This window comes from Lepidochelys olivacea (genome assembly GCF_965140295.1).
Source record: "Lepidochelys olivacea isolate rLepOli2 genome assembly, chromosome: 1".
Classification (NCBI taxonomy): Eukaryota; Metazoa; Chordata; order Testudines; family Cheloniidae; genus Lepidochelys; species Lepidochelys olivacea.
This window is the reverse complement of record NC_140411.1, coordinates 100,160,325-100,179,951: the sequence shown is the minus strand read 5'-3', so window position 1 is coordinate 100,179,951 and position 19,627 is coordinate 100,160,325. Positions and strand designations below refer to the sequence as shown.

Here is a 19,627-nt window from a genome sequence, read left to right as displayed (position 1 = left end):
TGGGCTGGGTAAGCAGGTTTCCAAGTAGTTGGAGGTTTTTTGCTTTAATTTGGGCCCAGAGCAGAGACAAGGGAATTGTCTTTTTCTGTAGGCTGACAATCACTATCAGAGAATAGGTATTCTATTCCAGCACAGCAAAATTTTACAGCCAAGTTTTGTTTGTTTATTTCTAAACCTCGGGTGTAAAGTTAGTTAAAAACAGAGAGGTTAGAATGGCCAAATCCTCAGCTCGACTACAGCTGGAATTAGCCAAATTTCAGGCTGAGGAAAAACAAAGGGAACATGAAAGACAGATAGAACTCATGCAGCTGAAGAAGGAACAAGAAAGGGAGGCAGAACAACACCAAGAGGCTGCCCACAAGAGGGAAATGGAGGCAAGGAAGCATGTGGAGGAGGAGAGGGAAAAAGAGAGGAAGCATGTGGAGGAGGAGAGGGAAAAAGAGAGGAAGCATGTGGAGGAGGAGAGGGAAAAAGAGAGGAAGCATGTGGAGGAGGAGAGGGAAAAAGAGAGGAAGCATGTGGAGGAGATGGAGAGGATAAAGGCCCAGCAGAATATACCAACAAACCCTAGCAATCCTTCTCCAGGTACCACTTCCCATCCCAGAAAGTTCCCCACCTACAAGGCAGGTGATGATACTGAGGCCTTCTTAGAAAACTTCGAAAGGGCCTGCCTTGGGTACAACATCTCTACTGACCAATACATGGTAGAGCTGAGGCCGCAGCTCAGTGGACCCTTAGCTGAGGTGGCAGCTGAAATGCCTAAAGAACACATGAACAAGTATGAACTGTTTAAATCCAAGGCGAGAGTCAGAATGGGGATAACACCCGAGCAGTCTCGTCGGAGGTTCAGAGCCCTAAGGTGGAAACCAGACATGTCATTTACCCGACATGCCTACCACATTGTAAAACATTGGGATGCCTGGATATCAGGAGCAAGTGTTGAATCTCCTGTAAATTTGCCCTTCCTAATGCAAATGGAACAATTCTTAGAGGGTGTTCCTGAGGAAATAGAAAGATACATCCTAGATGGGAAACCCAAAACTGTAATTGAGGCAGGAGAGATTGGAGCCAGATGGGTGGAGGTGGCAGAGAAGAAGAAAACTGGTCGCAGTTGGAGCGGAGACCAGAAGGGACCACCCCAGACCACACCCTATTACCGGGGGCCGCCCAAAGCCCCACCTACCTCCCAAAGAACCCTCCAGACCCCTTATCGTCCCACCACCCCGTTCTCCAGCAACCCTCCTCGCCCCAGTGACCCGTCAGCTGGACGATGTTTTAAGTGTAACGAGCTGGGGCATGTAAAGGCCAACTGCCCCAAGAACCCCAACAGATTACAGTTCATTGCACCGGAATCACACCAGAGGTCCACAGGCCCAGATACCTCCCAGATACCCTTGGAGCGGAGGGAAACTGTGAGTGTGGGTGGGAGGAAGGTCACCGCGTGGAGGGACACCGGAGCACAAGTGTCAGCTATCCATGCTTCCTTAGTGGACCCCAATTTAATCAACCCAGAGATCCAAGTGACGATTCAACCCTTCAAGTCCAACTCTTTCAATTTGCCTACAGCCAAGTTGCCTGTCCAGTACAAGGGCTGGTCAGGAATGTGGACTTTTGCAGTCTATGATGATTATCCCATCCCCATGCTGTTGGGGGAAGACTTGGCCAATCATGTGAAGCAGGCCAAGAGGGTGGGAATGGTCACCCGCAACCAGGCTAAACAAGCCGTGAGGCCTAGCTCTGTTCCGGAAACTTCTATCAGGACCCAGTCAGAGGTGATGGACCTGGACCCCAGGCCAATGTCTGCAACAGCAGTAGTGGATCCAGTCCCAGAGACCCAGACGGAACCAGTCCCAGAACCGGAACCAGCCAAACAACCAACACCAGACCCCGTGTCAGCACTGAATCCAGTACTTGCAACCTCAACACCAGAGGGCCCCACCGAACCTGAACTGGCAGCAGCCGATAACCCTACACAAGAGGCTCAGCCGGAGCCTGAATCCCAACATAGTACACCAGCGGAGAGCGGTTCACAGTCAACAGAACCAGCTCCATCCCCTATATCGCTTCCAGAGGGACCAAGCCTAGGTCCACAATCCCATGAGGAACTGATGTCTCCAGCATCAAGGGAACAGTTCCAGACCGAACAGGAAGCAGATGAAAGCCTCCAGAGAGCTTGGACGGCGGCACGGAGCAACCCACCGCCTCTCAGCTCTTCTAATCGATCCAGGTTTGTTGTAGAAAGAGGACTTTTATACAAGGAAACTCTTTCTGGGGGACACCAGGAAGACTGGCATCCTCAGAGACAGTTGGTAGTTCCAACTAAATACCGGGCCAAGCTCTTGAGCTTAGCCCATGATCACCCTAGTGGCCATGCTGGGGTGAACAGGACCAAAGACCGTTTGGGGGGGTCATTCCACTGGGAGGGAATGGGCAAGGATGTTTCTACCTATGTCCAGTCTTGTGAGGTGTGCCAAAGAGTGGGAAAACCCCAAGACCAGGTCAAAGCTCCTCTCCAGCCACTCCCCATCATTGAAGTTCCATTTCAGCGAGTAGCTGTGGATATTCTGGGTCCTTTTCCGAAAAAGACACGCAGAGGAAAGCAGTACATACTGACTTTCGTGGATTTTGCCACCCGATGGCCGGAAGCAGTAGCTCTAAGCAACACCAGGGCTAAAAGTGTGTGCCAGGCACTAGCAGACATTTTTGCCAGGGTAGGTTGGCCCTCCGACATCCTCACAGATGCAGGGACTAATTTCCTGGCAGGAACTATGAAAAACCTTTGGGAAGCTCATGGGGTAAATCACTTGGTTGCCACTCCTTACCATCATCAAACAAATGGCATGGTGGAGAAGTTTAATGGAACTTTGGGGGCCATGATACGTAAATTCGTAAATGAGTACTCCAATGATTGGGACCTAGTATTGCAGCAGTTGCTCTTTGCCTACAGAGCTGTACCACATCCCAGTTTAGGGTTTTCCCCATTTGAACTTGTATATGGCCGTGAGGTTAAGGGGCCATTGCAGTTGGTGAAGCAGCAATGGGAGGGATTTACACCTTCTCCAGGAACTAACATTCTGGACTTTGTAACCAACCTACAAAACACCCTCCGAACCTCTTTAGCCCTTGCTAGAGAAAACTTACAGGATGCTCAAAAAGAGCAAAAAGCCTGGTATGATAAACATGCCAGAGAGCGTTCCTTCAAAGTAGGAGACCAGGTCATGGTCTTAAAGGCGCTCCAGGCCCATAAAATGGAAGCATCATGGGAAGGGCCATTCGTGGTCCAGGAGCGCCTGGGAGCTGTTAATTATCTCATAGCATTCCCCACCTCCAACCGAAAGCCTAAGGTGTATCATATTAATTCTCTAAAGCCCTTTTATTCCAGAGAATTAAAGGTTTGTCAGTTTACAGCCCAGGGAGGAGACGACGCTGAGTGGCCTGAAGGTGTCTATTACGAAGGGAAATGTGCTGGTGGTGTGGAAGAGGTGAACCTCTCCATGACCCTTGGGCGTATGCAGCGACAGCAGATCCAGGAGCTGTGCACTAGCTACGCGCCAACGTTCTCAGCCACCCCAGGACTGACTGAACGGGCATACCACTCCATTGACACAGGTAATGCTCACCCAATTAGGGTCCAACCTTACCGGGTGTCTCCTCAAGCTAAAACTGCTATAGAACGGGAGATCCAGGATATGTTACAGATGGGTGTAATCCGCCCCTCTGAAAGTGCATGGGCATCTCCAGTGGTTCTAGTTCCCAAACCAGATGGGGAAATACGTTTTTGCGTGGACTACCGTAAGCTAAATGCTGTAACTCGCCCAGACAACTATCCCATGCCACGCACAGATGAACTATTAGAGAAACTGGGAAGGGCCCAGTTCATCTCTACCTTGGACTTAACCAAGGGGTACTGGCAGGTACCGCTAGATGAATCTGCCAAGGAAAGGTCAGCCTTCATCACACATCTCGGGCTGTATGAATTTAATGTACTCCCTTTCGGGCTGCGAAATGCACCCGCCACTTTCCAAAGACTTGTAGATGGTCTCCTAGCGGGATTAGGAGAATATGCAGTCGCCTACCTTGACGATGTGGCCATATTTTCGGATTCCTGGGCAGACCACCTGGAACATCTACAAAAAGTCCTTGAGCGCATAAGGGAGGCAGGACTAACTGTTAAGGCTAAGAAGTGTCAAATAGGCCTAAACAGAGTGACTTACCTTGGACACCAGGTGGGTCAAGGAACTATCAGCCCCCTACAGGCCAAAGTGGATGCTATCCAAAAGTGGCCTGTCCCAAAGTCAAAGAAACAGGTTCAATCCTTCTTAGGCTTGGCCGGTTATTACAGACGATTTGTACCGCACTACAGCCAAATCGCTGCCCCACTGACAGACCTAACCAAAAAGAAACAGCCAAATGCTGTTCAGTGGACCGGAAAGTGTCAGAAGGCCTTTAACAAGCTTAAAGCGACACTCATGTCTGACCCTGTACTAAGGGCCCCAGACTTTGACAAACCGTTCCTAGTAACCACAGATGCATCCGAGCGTGGTGTGGGAGCAGTTTTAATGCAGAAAGGACCTGATCAAGAATTCCACCCTGTAGTGTTTCTCAGCAAAAAACTGTCTGAGAGGGAAAGCAACTGGTCAGTCACTGAAAAAGAATGTTATGCCATTGTCTACGCTCTGGAAAAGCTACGCCCATATGTTTGGGGACGGCGTTTCCACCTGCAAACCGACCATGCTGCACTAAAGTGGCTTCACACCGTCAAAGAAACTAACAGAAAACTTCTTCGGTGGAGTTTAGCTCTCCAAGATTTTGATTTCGACATCCAACACATCTCAGGAGCTTCTAACAAAGTGGCTGATGCACTCTCCCGTGAAAGTTTCCCAGAATCAACTGGTTAAAATCGTCCTTGAGATGTGGAAAATATTGTTAGTCTTTATGTACTTGGTAGTATATTTAGAGATGCATGTGTCTTATTAACTCTGTTTTCCTAGAGCTCCAGGAAGAAATCCCAGCCAGTGTTTCACCCTAGCTGAGATTTGGGGGGCGTGTCATAAATATAAAGGGAAGGGTAAACCCCTTTGAAATCCCTCCTGGCCAGGGGAAAGCTCCTCTCACCTGTAAAGGGTTAAGAAGCTAAAGGTAACCTCGCTGGCACCTGACCAAAATGACCAATGAGGAGACAAGATACTTTCAAAAGCTGGGAGGAGGGAGAGAAACAAAGGGTTTGTGTGTCTGTCTGTAGTCGTCTTGGCCGGGGACAGAACAGGAATGGAGTCTTAGAACTTTTAGTAAGTAATCTAGCTAGGTATGTGTTAGATTATGATTTCTTTAAATGGCTGAGAAAAGAATTGTGCTGAATAGAATAACTATTTCTGTCTGTATCTTTTTTGTAACTTAAGGTTTTGCCTAGAGGGGTTCTCTATGTTTTTGAATCTAATTACCCTGTAAGATATATACCATCCTGATTTTACAGGGGGGATTTCTTTATTTCTATTTACTTCTATTTTTTATTAAAAGTCTTCTTGTAAAACACTGAATGCTTTTTCATTGTTCTCAGATCCAAGGGTTTGGGTCTGTGGTCACCTATGCAAATTGGTGAGGCTTTTTATCCAACATTTCCCAGGAAAGGGGGAGTGCAAGTGTTGGGAGGATTGTTCATTGTTCTTAAGATCCAAGGGTCTGGGTCTGTAGTCACCTAGACAAATTGGTGAGGCTTTTTACCAAACCTTGTCCAGGAAGTGGGGTGCAAGGTTTTGGGAAGTATTTTGGGGGGAAGGACGCATCCAAACAGCTCTTCCCCAGTAACCAGTATTAGTTTGGTGGTGGTAGCGGCCATTCCAAGGATAACGGGGGTAATATTTTGTACCTTGGGGAAGTTTTGACCTAAGCTGGTAAAGATAAGCTTAGGAGGTTTTTCATGCAGGTCCCCACATCTGTACCCTAGAGTTCAGAGTGGGGGAGGAACCTTGACAGGGGCCCACAAATATGTTTGGCGCCGTGCCCACAAAAAGTTAATCCGGCCCTGCATAGGAGCAGTACACTGAAAGATATTCACCCCTTAAGTTTTAGCTCCTTATTTACTGTGCTACCTTGAGGTTTCATCATGAAATGTCTGGTTAGTGAGGTGGATTGTAAACATTATGCTGTTAGATAAAGAACTGTTAGTTCTTTTGGCTTTTCAGCAGATTCCATACTTTATTCAGAACATTAGAAACAAATTCAATTCAGACATGAACTGCCAAAAAAGGTAATACAAACTATTCCTGAACAGTCATCTTAAGTATGCACAATAGAGATTTAGACAGTAGAGCTGAGATACATGCAGAAAACATTCAGACAGGAGTCCAGTTTTGATTTATATTTACCAGTTTTCTGTTGCTCCAGTTGGCAACCTGTTTGTTAAGCAAAATGAAAGTCTATAATTCTTTAAGGAGCCTTTGATGCCTCTTTGGAGAGTTTGAAGTATTGTATAGTCTATTTAGAAATACTTTTGTCGATTTTTCAGTAATTTTCTTCCTTTTTTAATTATTGGAAATATTTTCATTAAAACTTTATCTTTGCTGCTTAACATGTCATCTCTTTCTGCAAAGTGTTCCTCACCTAAAGTTACAATCCTCTTGACATCATGCTTATCTCCAGACTAACTAATGGTATTATAAACAGAGGATTATAATTTATTATTTCACGACAGGAGTAAGCAATAGAAGCAGAACTTCTAAGCCTCAAAGATCTTGTTTTCCATGCAAATCAAAAGAAAGACAAACAGAAAGAGAAATACTCTTAAAAAACGACAATAATTAGTTTCATGCCGTACAATAATTAGGGCCAAATCCTTTCTCAATACCCTGTACTAATCCTGTGTAGTTTGACACAGCACAAGGGTTTCCTATGAAGATATATGTGGGGGGGGGGGGAGGATGAGGAATCTGCCATGCCACAGACTGCAGTGTCTCAGGACCATGGTAGCAACTTCAGTATTTGTGACCTACTTTCAAGAGAGGATTTACTTCATATATAAAGCTCCACTGTCTCCACTCGTGCTCTTGCCTTGGCCCTAGCCTCCCCTGTGTACTGGTAGACACACATACCAGAAAAGCCGCTATCATGCATAGCTGCAGACATCCGGCACAGGGTCCCCAAACTGTGCCTTTATAAACACTGTAGAGTGGGATTGCACCAGTTTTCCTTCATCTGAAATCTTCCATTTCAAGGAAGGTGGGGGTAGGATTTGTCCCTTAGTGAAGGGGCAGCACAGTTCCCCCTGTAATCAGAACCATGGTACAGTATGTCCTTCACAGCTTCATGGTTCTGCTTTCAGAATTGTGTTATTTTAAAGATAGTGTATAACAGAACACACTTCTATTTGCATTCCTTACAATGTGGTATAGGAAGAATATTAAACAGCAAAGAGCAGGTGTGAACTATATTCTGTGAGTACATTTGAGATGTGTCTCCCTGAGCTGAAAACAGATTGGAGCGTCTATCAACACCACACAAGGGAAAAAATCCTCCTGCGTCTCAGAATCAAATGAAACTATCTCGTCTGTTTCCCAGGTTCCACACCTGGTATCAATTGTGACAGACATTTTAAAATTAACTGTTTTAACACAAAGATGAAACTGAAGTCTTTAAAAGATCATATTCTTCTAATAAACTATCTGAAGGGGAATGACTCCAGGACTATACAGAATTACTGTCTCTGGACACATAGTGCCTGCTCTGAATGAACATGAATTTTTGTGGTTATAATTTTTTTAAAAATACATTTGAACAACAGTACTCAGAAATAAAAATAACTCTTATTTTTTCCAATGAATAAACATCAAGATAGAAAGCCAGAATTAATACATAGAAGCAAATAAGATGATGAATGGAGGTATATGCTAGTTACAGGCAAACCTCCAAAGGTGCAGTGGTTCATTTTGGATCCTAATTCAGATACATAAAAAAAGTCTGATTTAAGTGTATCTCCATTGCTCCTACTTCCAGATGGAAGATTATGGAAATACAGGTATTTCAGTAATTCCTGGTTTTGGTCAGCATGGAAATAGAAGTATAGAGGGCCTCAAATATAAAATATGCAAATGTGAAATTGTAAACAAATCTTAGATGCATAGACTATCAGAGTTGGAGTGGACCTCACGAGGTCATCTAGTCCAACCCCCTGCTCAAAGCAGGACCAATCCCCAATTTTGCCCCAGAACCCTAAATGGTCCCCTTAAGGATTGAACTCACAACCCTGGGTTTAACAGGCGAATGCTCAAACCACTGAGCTATCCCACCCCCCAAATCTTATATGTCATTATGGGATCAGAAGCTGAAAAGCAGGTGTCTACAGGGTATGAGACCTCTTGGTTTTTCAGTGCTGATACAGTAGCTTATATCTCTAGTGGCAGGCACAGCAGAACACTGCAAGTACCATTAAACCAGAAGAATATGTCTCCATGAACAGCATTATCATCCCAGTTAAACATTCAGTTTCAGCTGCCTGGGAGATATCCTGATTTTGTTATACTGAAGCAGACAACATTAGTTAATCAACTTTTTATGGCCCCAAAATTCTACATTCTACAAAAGAACAGTGGCCGTCTTTTACATCATACATTATATTTTATTTGTTATAAATTAATAAGATTCTACAAAGAAATCAATATGCATGGAAGTGAACGTCAAAGATTTAACAGTAAAAGTGTGGGTACTTCAGAACGCAGCAGCAATCAATAATTCTAGGTAGCCCTTACCCTTCCAGTAATTTTAAAAGATAAATTCAGAGTACTGAACAACTGAATTTCTGATGTGTCTCTGGGAAATAGCACTGTTTAGAGAGGGTGCTTACAGGAGTGATGCAACATCAGGTAGACTGTGCAGTTCAGAGATAACTGATCCCGCATAAAGTTGCAGCAGAATATGGAAGGTATTTCATTATCTGCTCCACATTAAAGCAAAGTATTACGTTTTCTCTGAAATGTTTTTGTTCCAATTAAATATCTTAAAAACAATAAAACACACTACACTCATGTCTAGCTTACCAAGTGTTTAACCCTCTTCCACATGGAGACCCAGGTAGGACGACTCCCTACAGATGTTTCTACGGAGCTTCTCTCTATATCAGCTTGTCTCTATCACAGCTCACAAACAAGTTTGTGGGCAACCCCTGGCAATTCACACTCCTTCACAGGAATCAGTACACTTTTTAACTGTTCATAGCCCTTTGATGTGGTAACTCCCTGCTTTGGCAAAACAAGGTTTGCAAATCATGGAAAAGTCATGGAGCAGGTCCTCAAGGAATCAATTTTGAAGCACTCTGAGGAGAGGAAAGTGATCAGGAACAGTCAGCATGGATTCACTAAGGGCAAGTCATGCCTGACTAACCTAATTGCCTTCTATGATGAGATAACTGGCTCTGTGGATGAGGGGAAAGCAGTGGACATGTTATTCCTTGACTTTAGCAAAGCTTTTGATACAGTCTCCCACAGTATTCTTGCCAGCAAGTTAAAGAAGAATGGGCTGGATGAATGGATTATAAGGTGGATAGAAAGCTGGCTAGATCATTGGGCTCAACAGGTAGTGATCAATGGCTCCATGTCTAGTTGGCAGCCGTTATCAAGCGGAGTGCCCCAAGGGTCGGTCCTGGGGCCGGTTTTGTTCAATATCTTCATTAATGATCTGGAGGATGGCGTGGATTGCACTCTCCGCAAGTTTGCAGATGACACTAAACTGGGAGGAGTGGTAGATATGCTGGAGGGTAGGGGATAGGGTACTGAGAGACCTAAACAAATTAGAGGATTGGGCCAAAAGAAATCTGATGAGGTTCAAGAAGGACAAGTGCAGAGTCCTGCACTTAGGAAGGAAGAATCCCATGTACTGCTACAGACTAGGGACTGAGTGGCTAGGCAGCAGTTCTGCAGAAAAGGATCTAGGGGTTACGGTGGATGAGAAGCTGGATATGAGTCAACAGTATGCCCTTGTTTCCAAGAAGGCTAATGGCATTTTGGGCTGTATATGTAGAAGCACTGCTAGCAGATCAAGGGATGTGATCATTCCCCTCTATTCGGCATTGGTGAGGCCTCATCTGGAGTACTGTGTCCAGTTTTGGGCCCCACATTACAAGGAGGATGTGGAAAAATTGGAAAGAGTCCAGCGGAGGGCAACAAAAATGATTAGGGGACTGGAGCACATGACTTATGAGGAGAGGCTGAGGGAACTGGGGATGTTTAGTCTGCAGAAGAAAAGAATGAGGGGGAATATGATAGCTGCTTTCAACTGCCTGAAAGGGGGTTCCAAAGAGAATGGATCTAGATTGTTCTCAGCGGTAGCAGATGATAGAACAAGAAGTAATGGTCTCAAGTTGCAGTGGGGGATGTTTAGGTTGGATATTAGGAAAAACTTTTTCACTAGGAGGGTGATGAAGCACTGGAATGGGTTACCTAGGGAGGTGGTGGAATCTTCTTCCTTAGATGTTTTTAAGGTCAGGCTTGACAAAGCCCTGTCTGGGATGATTTATTTGGGGATTAGGTCCTGCTTTGAGCAGGGGGTTGGACCAGATGACCTCTTGAGGTCGTTTCCAACCCTCATATTCTATAATTCTATGATTCTAAATGGCTGGAGACAGGATACAGCGTCCTTGGAGCTTATAGCTTGCCCTGTTGTCTTCCAACTATGTGCTTCAGGCTCCTTATCCAGACTTATTTGTGACTTTTCTGTTTACTCTGCCTATAGTCCCCTATCAAATTAGATCCATACATTCATACAGGAGGGAGCAGAATTGCAGATCTGGACATTGCTCAGCCCTACTCGGGTAAACCACAGTTGATATACAGGACACTGCAACCCAAGATCTGTCTGAGAGTAGGAGAATTATGTGACTCCTCTCCAAAAGATAGGTGATGGCTCGAGGCCTGAGACCTAAAGGGGGTGCACAGTAGGGGTCAGAGATGCAGTTATCATGGTAATTTCAGCAGTGCTCATTATTCCTATGTTACCAGGTCCAAGGATATGGCCCTAATTATGGGTTTCATTATTTTAATAAACCTAGACCAAAATTCAGTTGGTAGGATGACCACTGGCTGTTGTGAAGTCCACTGACAAAACAAGGTCAAATCCTGCCTGCCTGAGTCACACCAGAGTTCCATGAAATCAGTGGGACTAGTCACATGAATAAGGCCAACAAGGTTTAACCCATAATATATTGCCCAAACCCACTTTAACTCTCTTTTCTGTACATTCTCTCTTTTTTTCCGTCATGATATTTTAATATAAAAAAATTACCTTATTTAATCAATCTGCCCTCTCTGAATTATTCAGTGATCACACAATCCATTATCCGTGATATCAAAATCACTGCAATGACAAGAATCAGGGGGTAGCTGTGTTAGTCGGTATCCACAAAAACTACATGGAGTCCCGTGGCAGCTTAAGGACTAACAGATTTATTTGGGCATAAGCTTTTGTGGGTAAAAAACGCACTTCTTCAGATGCATGGAGTGAAAATTACAGATGCAGGCATTATTATACTGACACATGAAGAGAAGGGAGTTACCTCACAAATGGAGAACCAGTGTTGACAGGGCCAATTCAATCAGTGTGGATGTAGTCCACTCCCAATAATTGATGAGGAGGTGTCAATTCCAGGAGAGGGAAAGTTGCTTTTGTAGTGAGCCAGCCCCCCCCCGCAGTCCCTATTCAAGCCCAAATTAATGGTGTTAAATTTGCAAATGAATTTTAGTTCTGCTGTTTCTCTTTGAAGTCTGTTTCTGAAGTTTTTTTGTTCAAGTATAGCTACTTTTAAATCTGTTATAGAATGTCCAGGAAGATTGAAGTATATTTACACATAAGGAAAACAAAGCCATCAAGCTAAACAAGCGGGTGAGAAGACCGTTTAATAATCATGGTGGGGGCCACAATCTGTACCCCAGCCTTCCTGGCTCTTGAGGCAGAAACAATGGACTTTCAGTAATACAAAGGGAGCAAAAAGACCTCTTAGTTATCCATCACAGAGGGGATGATAGGGTACAACACCCTTTGAGCTAGGGTGACCAGATAGCAAGTGTGAAAAATTGGGACGGGGGGGTGGGGGGTAATAGACACCTATATAAGAAAAAGCCCCAAATATTGGGACTGTCCCTATAAAATCGGGACATCTGGTCACCCTACTTTGAGCCTATGAGAGCTGCATCTTTTTGGTCTGGAAGGCAAAAGCTGCTGCAAACTTGATGTAAGTGAGTAACCTGCTTAGATAAAGATTGTAACTTGCTGAAATTAGGTTTTAAGCACTAAAAAGTCTGCTTTGTTTTGTTTAGTTTGTAACTATACCTGTCTCTTTTATTCTTGTTTAGCATCACTTAAGTCTGTTCTTTGTTGATAAACTTATTCTTGGTTTATTACAAAACCATCTCAGTGCTGTGTATTAAAGTGGAGCATGAGTCCTCAGCTAAACCAACAGGCTGGTATGTTTTCTGTCTCTTTGGAGGCAGCAAACTTGATCATTTCTATAAGTGTCACACTGAGAGGAACTGAGCACTGCAGAAAGATGTCTCTGGGGAACTCAGGAATTGGGGTTCCTTGATTATTACCTGCAGGGCAAGTTTGGACTGTCAAAGTCCTGAAGAGTTTGCTAATAAGGCAGGCAAGCTGGTGTTTCACGGAGCTGACACACAACTTAGCAGCAGAACAACTCTCACTGGCCGAGGCAGAGAGAGGTAACAGGGGCTCACAATGCTGGGTGTCCAAAGCCGACTGAATGTAGAGATGGCACCTTGTATGTATAAATATATATTTTTGTATTCAGGCAAAAAGACAAAGAATAAAATGAATTATGACAATGAGTTTTAGTAAAATATTAGACATATAATTAGCTGTTGGTGAAAGTGCTGGAACTATCATATAAGGCAAGCTTTCCCAGCAACTCAACTTTAGGCCAAGTAAAAAGGTGAATAATTCTGAAAAAAATGATGTATAATTTACAGTGTTTGTTTTCACAGATAATCCTTGATTGCTTAGGTTTAAATACACAGCCTAGCTGTCACCAAGGAACACCACACAACAAATTGAAGTGTTAGCTGGGAGTTAATGCCAGCAGGGAAGATGGAAATATATTTGTTGCAAGTCTTTTGTTTTCTTTTGTTGTTCTACTTGTGAGAAGCACTTAGATTCTACGAGAATGGGTGCCAATATCAGAACCTAGACAGACAGATGGAAAACCCAAACTCCGTGGGTGTATCATAATATATTAGGCAGAAAGATAAGTGCAGAGGAAGTGTATTGAAAGAGTGCAGGCGATTGGTATAACTATGCTCCTTGAAGTGTGTCAGAAAATTTTTTGTTATATTTTTGTAATAAAAGAGCCAATGAGTCTCCCAAGTTATGAGAGTTAATGGTATACATACACTTGGAGAACCACAAACAGCGGATTCAGTTCTGTTTTCTATAATGCCCATTTTACATCTGTGTGAGTCTAAACGTTCATGGAGCATTTCAGCTTGGTCCATTGGGGGGACAGTGGTGAGTGTGTCAGATTTTAAAAAGGTATTTAGTCACCTGCTTGGGCACTTTTGAAAATCCCACTAGGTGTTTATCTGCATCATTAGGTGCCTAAATACCTTTGGCATTTTGTCCCTACGTCTCTTGTGGATCAGCAGGTAGGGCGTGTCTACACTACAAAATTAAGTTGACCAAAGTTACGTCGATGTACAGCTGCCACAGTAATTAGACTGCTTTTGCATGTCCACACTGTGCTCCTGGTATCAGCAGTGTAGGTCCTCATTAGCAGTGCTTGCATCGATGCAGTGAGCAGTGCACTGTGGGTAGCTATCCCACTGTGCAACTCGCCACCATCTGGCGCAGGGTGTTGTGGGAAGGATTTGCAAAGCCTCATGGGGGCAAACGAGTCACGCGGGGGTCACTGGGAATATGGTTTCAATGTCCAATGATGCAGTTTTCTTCATCCCATAATATTATCTGCATCCCATAATGTTTCACGCCTCTTTTCAAAAGCCCCGCAAACCCACGTGTCCGCCATCTCGGTAAGAAGCATGGATCTTGCACTGCTCTTCAGTATTGTGTTAACTGTTAAGAACAATGTGTCTGGTCCTTCAGTATTTCAGGAGCTGCCAGAGGAGCCGTGAGGGATACGACAATGCCTTGGAGGCTGCCTTGCTGACAGCCATCGAAAGAAACAATTCAAGATGTTGGCATTCACGGAGCAGTTGCAGGCAGTGGAGTGCTGGTTCTGAGAAACTGTTTACCCAAAATGAGATTCTTAAAATGGGTTAACTAAGGAGATGTAAATTACAACCACCTTATCCAGCATCTATCATCAGTTGTTCAGTTAATGACAGAAAACATAACCATAAGGTAAGGTGCAAAACAAACTTAATTTATTAAAACCAGGAGCCCCAGCATAAGGGTCACATGTATGAAACAAAACTACTCGGTTGTTAACGTGAAACGAGGGCTTAAAGCCCAGAACCAGAATACACTGTGGACAGATAAGGAATAAATGAGGATTAACATAGTACCTTGTTTCGTAGGGAAGAGGCATGGACACCAATGAAGACAAGGGCTGGAAACACTGGACACCATGGATCAGGAACACGATGGGATCTCCACACAGGTGAGTTGATCTTTGGTCTTCTTTTCTTCAGGTCTTCTCGGCTTGCCATGTCGTTCTGGGTGCAAGTATGCAGACACTAGCTGGAGGGACAGCCAATGACAACTGGCCTGCATGCAAGCAATGTGGCATTGGTCTCGCTATGGAAATCCAAGTAGAGAACCAGATGGAACTCAGCGGTACTAACACGGGTGCAGATCTGCTTCTGGGATGGGCAGCAGTGCATGTGTGCAAGCACTCGACTGTCACTCAGATGGACAGCCCTGAGGGATGGGCGTCCAAGCCTTAAGTAACCTGCTGTCTCCAGGTAGATTAAGAGGTCACCTGACCTTCACTTTCCCGCTCTTGGTGAAAAGGCCGCCAAAACCTTCATGAAGAAGGGGGCTCAAGATGGAGGCCAACAACAACTTTAAAAAAAAATGGCCATATAGGGGCAAGATGGTGTAAACAACCACAAACAGAAATTTCCTTTACAAAACAAGCACGGACTGGTGGGATCGCATGGTTATGCAGGTTTGGATGATGACCCCTGGCTGCAGAACTTTCGGATGCACAAGGCCATATTCATGGAACTATGTGCGGAGTTCGTCCCAGCACTCCAGTGCAGCGACACCAAAAATAAGAGCTGCACTCACAGTGGAGAAGCGAGTGGTGATCGCTGCGTGGAAGCTAGCCACACCAGATAGCTACCAATCAGTCGGGAATCAATTTGGAGTTGGGAAATCCACTGCGGGGATTACTATGATGCAAGTGTGCAGGGCTATTAATCGCATCCTGCTATGAAGGACTGTAACTCTTGGCAACGTGTAGGACATTCTCAATGGTTTTGCAGCACTGGAGTTCCCAAACTGCAGTGGGGTGATAGATGGCATGCATATCCCTATTTTGGCACCAGACCACCTTGCCAAGGATTACCTCAACAGAAAGGGCTACTTTTCTATGGTATTGCAAGTGCTGATGGATCACTGGGGCCGTTTTACTGACATCAATATGGGATGGTCAGGGAAGGTGCATGAAGCACGCATCTTTAAAAACACAGGCCCGTTCCGAAAGATGCAAGTAGGGACTTCCTTTCCAGACTGGCGGGTTACCACTGGGGATGTGGAAATGCACATAGTGTTCCTTGGAGACCCAGCCTACACCTTACTCCTGTGGCTCACGAAGCCATACACCGGTCACCTCGACAGCAGCAAGGAGTGCTTCAGCTACAGGCTCAGCAGGTGCAGAATGACTGTTGAATGTGCCTTTGGCCCTTTGAAAGGCCACTGGCACTGCCTACTCACACAATTAGACTTTAGTGAAAATAAATCCCCATGGTTATAGCTGCCTGCTGTGCTCTTTATAATATCTGTGAAGCAAAGGAGGAAAAGTTTCCGCTGGAGTGGAGTGTGGAGGCGGAACTGATTTTGAGCAGCGAGATACCAAGGCTTTAAGAAGAGCTCAATGGGGAGCTATTCGACTCAGGGAGGCTTTGAAAGACCATTTCAATAATGAGACACAATAATGTGTTGTTGTTGTAGTGTGCCCTGCTTGGCATTGTTTTTAGCACCCCTGTATGAACCTTGTAATGAGTGCCGTATGTGGGGTAGTATAGCATTGCAAATGCACCTATTGCTATTATCGTTGAATGATGTCAGCACCAGCCACCATATGTTGTGAACTAATAAAGATGAATTAAGTTTCCATAAATAGACTTTTATTTCAACAAAAATTGTAACTGAATGAAACTGTAAATACAGGGAAAAGAACCTTTGAAGGAGAAAGAACACGCATACACCAACCGTGTCTCCTACAGGTCAGTGTGTGTGTAGCTGCGATTGTGTGTACTCTCCCTCGGAGTGGGGTGGTAGGGTACTGCAGTGGTCCTGGAACTTACGTGGAATGTGGAGGGAGGTGTGGAGGGAGGTCCTGGAATGCAGTTATCAATAGGCTGCAGAGGGAGGTGAGCACGGGTGACTTGGATCTGAAGTTCTATAAGAGTCTCCAGCATGTGCATCTGGTGCTGGAGAAGCACTGTCATCTCCTGCTGTGTACCTCTTTCCTTGTCTTGTGCGTTTGTCCTCTGTGCACTTTCCGTTTCCATTCTCGGAAACCACAGCCCAGAGGCTTACAGGATCTCTTGGAACATGTTGTCCAACATCCTCTTTTTTCTCCTTCTTATATGGCTGAGCCCCTCTGTTGGTGTGGATGGAGAGACCCTCAAGGCCACATTTCCAGCTGCAAAAGACACAATGCACAGAGGTACTATTGTGAGTGTTTTCGTTTCCCTTGATCCACATGTTACAAGCTCTACATTCTCACTTCCCCTTGGGATTCATATAGATCATGGCAGCAGTCCCATACATTATGAGTATGGCCTAGGGGAAAGGGAGCGATTTTGCGCGGGGGTGGGGGGACACACGGGCATCAGTGTATGTGGCTAGGACAATTTAACTGAATATGGGCACTGTTTTCCATAGGCAGTGGTGATTTTACTGATCTCAGTTCTGGCGTAATGGAGGCTGAAAGGGAATAGCTCCTGCATGAGTCTGGCTGCAGACTGGGTCCATATGCTGCTAGCCTGTGTGTTACAGTGGTGCCTGCTTAAGTAATTGCTGAGTGGCATGCGAAAGTATCATACCATGGTGGAAGAAATAAGGCAGCCCTCCCCAGAAACTTTTGGCAGAGGATTGCAGACTACCTCCAGGAAAGTTTGCTCAAGATCTCTATGTTGGATTCACAAGTCATCCCGGTGCACGTAAACAAACTATTCTGCAGGGCCTCCTCTGCCTAGCTGTACAGGGAAATGAGAAGCAGATAGCCAATAGAGGTAGAGTTGCTATTTCGCTACCTCTTCTTGCCTAATTAAAAAAAAAAAAGTAAATAAATAGGCATGTCCCTGCAATATCAAAGCAAACTGCATACTTACCAGAGGCTCCTTTCCCTGCATCAGGCTCGCCAGTGCTGGACGGTAGGGACTGGCTTGACTGCTCCAGCGTCAGAAAGAGGCCCTGGCTTGCCACACCACTGAACTCCCAGTTGCCTGTCCCCCATACTCCTCCTCATCCTCATCCAATACCTCTTCTTCATTGTGCACTGCGGGGGCTCTTGGCAGCACAGGTGGTGTCTGCCCCAAGGATGGCATGCAGCTGTTTGTAGTAGCAGCATGTCTGCAGCTCCGCACTAGAGTCACTGTTTGCCCCCATTGCCTTCTGGTATTCCTGCAGCAGTGCCTTGATTTTCATGTGGCACTCCTGCGTGCCTCTGTTGTAGCCCTTCACCCCCATGCCCCGAGTGATCTGGCTGTAGATGTCAACGTTGTCATGCTGTCTGCAGTGGCTCCCAACTGTGAGTGCCAATCTCAGGTCAGACTGTCAGAAACTAGGGAAGACACCCCAAACTGATGGTATAATTAGATTTCACCAAGCCAGTAAGAAATGTGCACTCCTGGATCACTATAACAGTATTACCATGGAGTCACAAGCAATTCTCTTGTAAACTAACTAAAGATTAGCTAAGAAAAAGAAATTAGAGTTACTGAGAGGTTGCAGCAGGTAAAATACATTAACACGTGAGTCAAAGTTTGTAAATCCAAATGACAGAGATTTCGTAATCTGATAGCTTTCCAAAAGTCTCTCAGAGTCACCCAGAATAACTCTGGGGACCTCCGCCTTGCATCTGGAACACTTCCCTGTAAATCTCCAAACAGTTCAGAGATGCAGGATCATTCCATGACTCCATATTTATAGCTTTTCCACACAGAAAGCTATAGAAAACCTGGATTTGTGCTGGAAATGGCCCACCTGATGATCACTTTAGATAAGCTATTACCAGCTGGACAGTGGGGTGGGAGGAGGTATTTTTTCATATTCTCTGTGTATATATAAAGTCTGCTACAGTTTCCACGGCATGCATCCGATGAAGTGAGCTGTAGCTCACGAAAGCTCATGCTCAAATAAATTGGTTAGTCTCTAAGGTGCCACAAGTACTCCTTTTCTTTTTGATAAATGCCTGTACTCCTCCATGACCCCTTGATTTGAAATTAGCATTTCCTGTTACAGCCATTAAGTCTTTCATTAGCATTTCCAATGTTTCATTTGCATTTGATGAATTTAGTCACAAGGATATATGCAATGTAAAAAGTAGTGTAATAGCAAACAACAGTCCTTCATTGGTTTTCATGAAGTTTTAACAACCAAATACTACCTTATATTAACATACCTTTTTATTAAATTACAGGGTATTCATAATGTAGAGGTAATACAAATAGCAAAAAGAAAAGGAGTACTTCTTTTTGCGAATACAGACTAACACGGCTGTTACTCTGAAACAAATAGCAAACTACAGGATATAGAAGATGAAAACAATACAATCAACACCTGCTTTGATCCCTATTAGTATATGAGTGAATTAGTTTGAATGCATACCAGCACTTAACACTTTTTTGATATTCACATACAAGTGAACTGGCCTACGGCTTTGGCTTGAGCTGGTCTGTCAGCATCACAGACATTTCTAGGGTTGGATAGGAGGAACAGTACCTTCACAGCCTCTTTTCCCCACAGACCCAGAAGATCCACCACCTGTTGTGTACTCCAGGCAGGAGCACATTTGCTGCATGGAACCAGCATGCTCAGCTGGACAGTTGCTATGTGAGGTCTCCACACCCATCAAACAGGAAATGGAATTTTAAATTCACAGGACTTTGGGAGGGGTGTGTACCTGCATACCTGGCTGACAAGCAGCGGAACAATGCCAAAACAGTGACCAGAGAAGTCATGATTGGGCATTGTGGGACACCTCCTGGAGGCCATTAAAGTCAATGTAAGTAATGCAGTGTCTATACTGACAGTGCGTCGACCTAACTACGTCCACCTAAGTGCTATGCCTCTCATGGAGTTGAAGTTATTAAGTTGCTGTAATGGGTGAGTTACATCTGCAGGAGCAACATTTTAATGTAGACACTTAACAGAGTTAGATCGACGTAAGCTGCCTTGCGTTGACCTAACTCTGTAGTGTAGACCACGTCATAATGAAATC

At 44.7% G+C, this 19,627-nt stretch overlaps 1 protein-coding gene across 1 annotated transcript; it reads left to right on the top strand.

Annotated features, from left to right (window-relative positions):
• The first annotated feature begins 639 nt into the window (after positions 1-639).
• On the top strand, positions 640-5,104 carry LOC311515606 (uncharacterized protein). Its single transcript, XM_084618815.1, has 2 exons — positions 640-3,609; positions 4,798-5,104. The coding sequence occupies exons 1-2, from the start codon at positions 702-704 to the stop codon at positions 4,896-4,898; spliced, it is 3,009 nt and encodes a 1,002-aa protein (XP_084474941.1). The 5' UTR covers positions 640-701; the 3' UTR covers positions 4,899-5,104.
• Positions 5,105-19,627: the final 14,523 nt, after the last annotated feature.

Excerpts from the sequence above, each read along its gene's own strand:
- LOC311515606 (XM_084618815.1), top strand. The coding sequence starts at position 702 with ATGGTAGAGCTGAGGCCGCAGCTCAGTGGACCCTTAGCTGAGGTGGCA. Across the intron at positions 3,610-4,797 it reads ATACCACTCCATTGACACAG|CTCTCCAAGATTTTGATTTC; the intron begins GTAATGCTCACC and ends GGTGGAGTTTAG.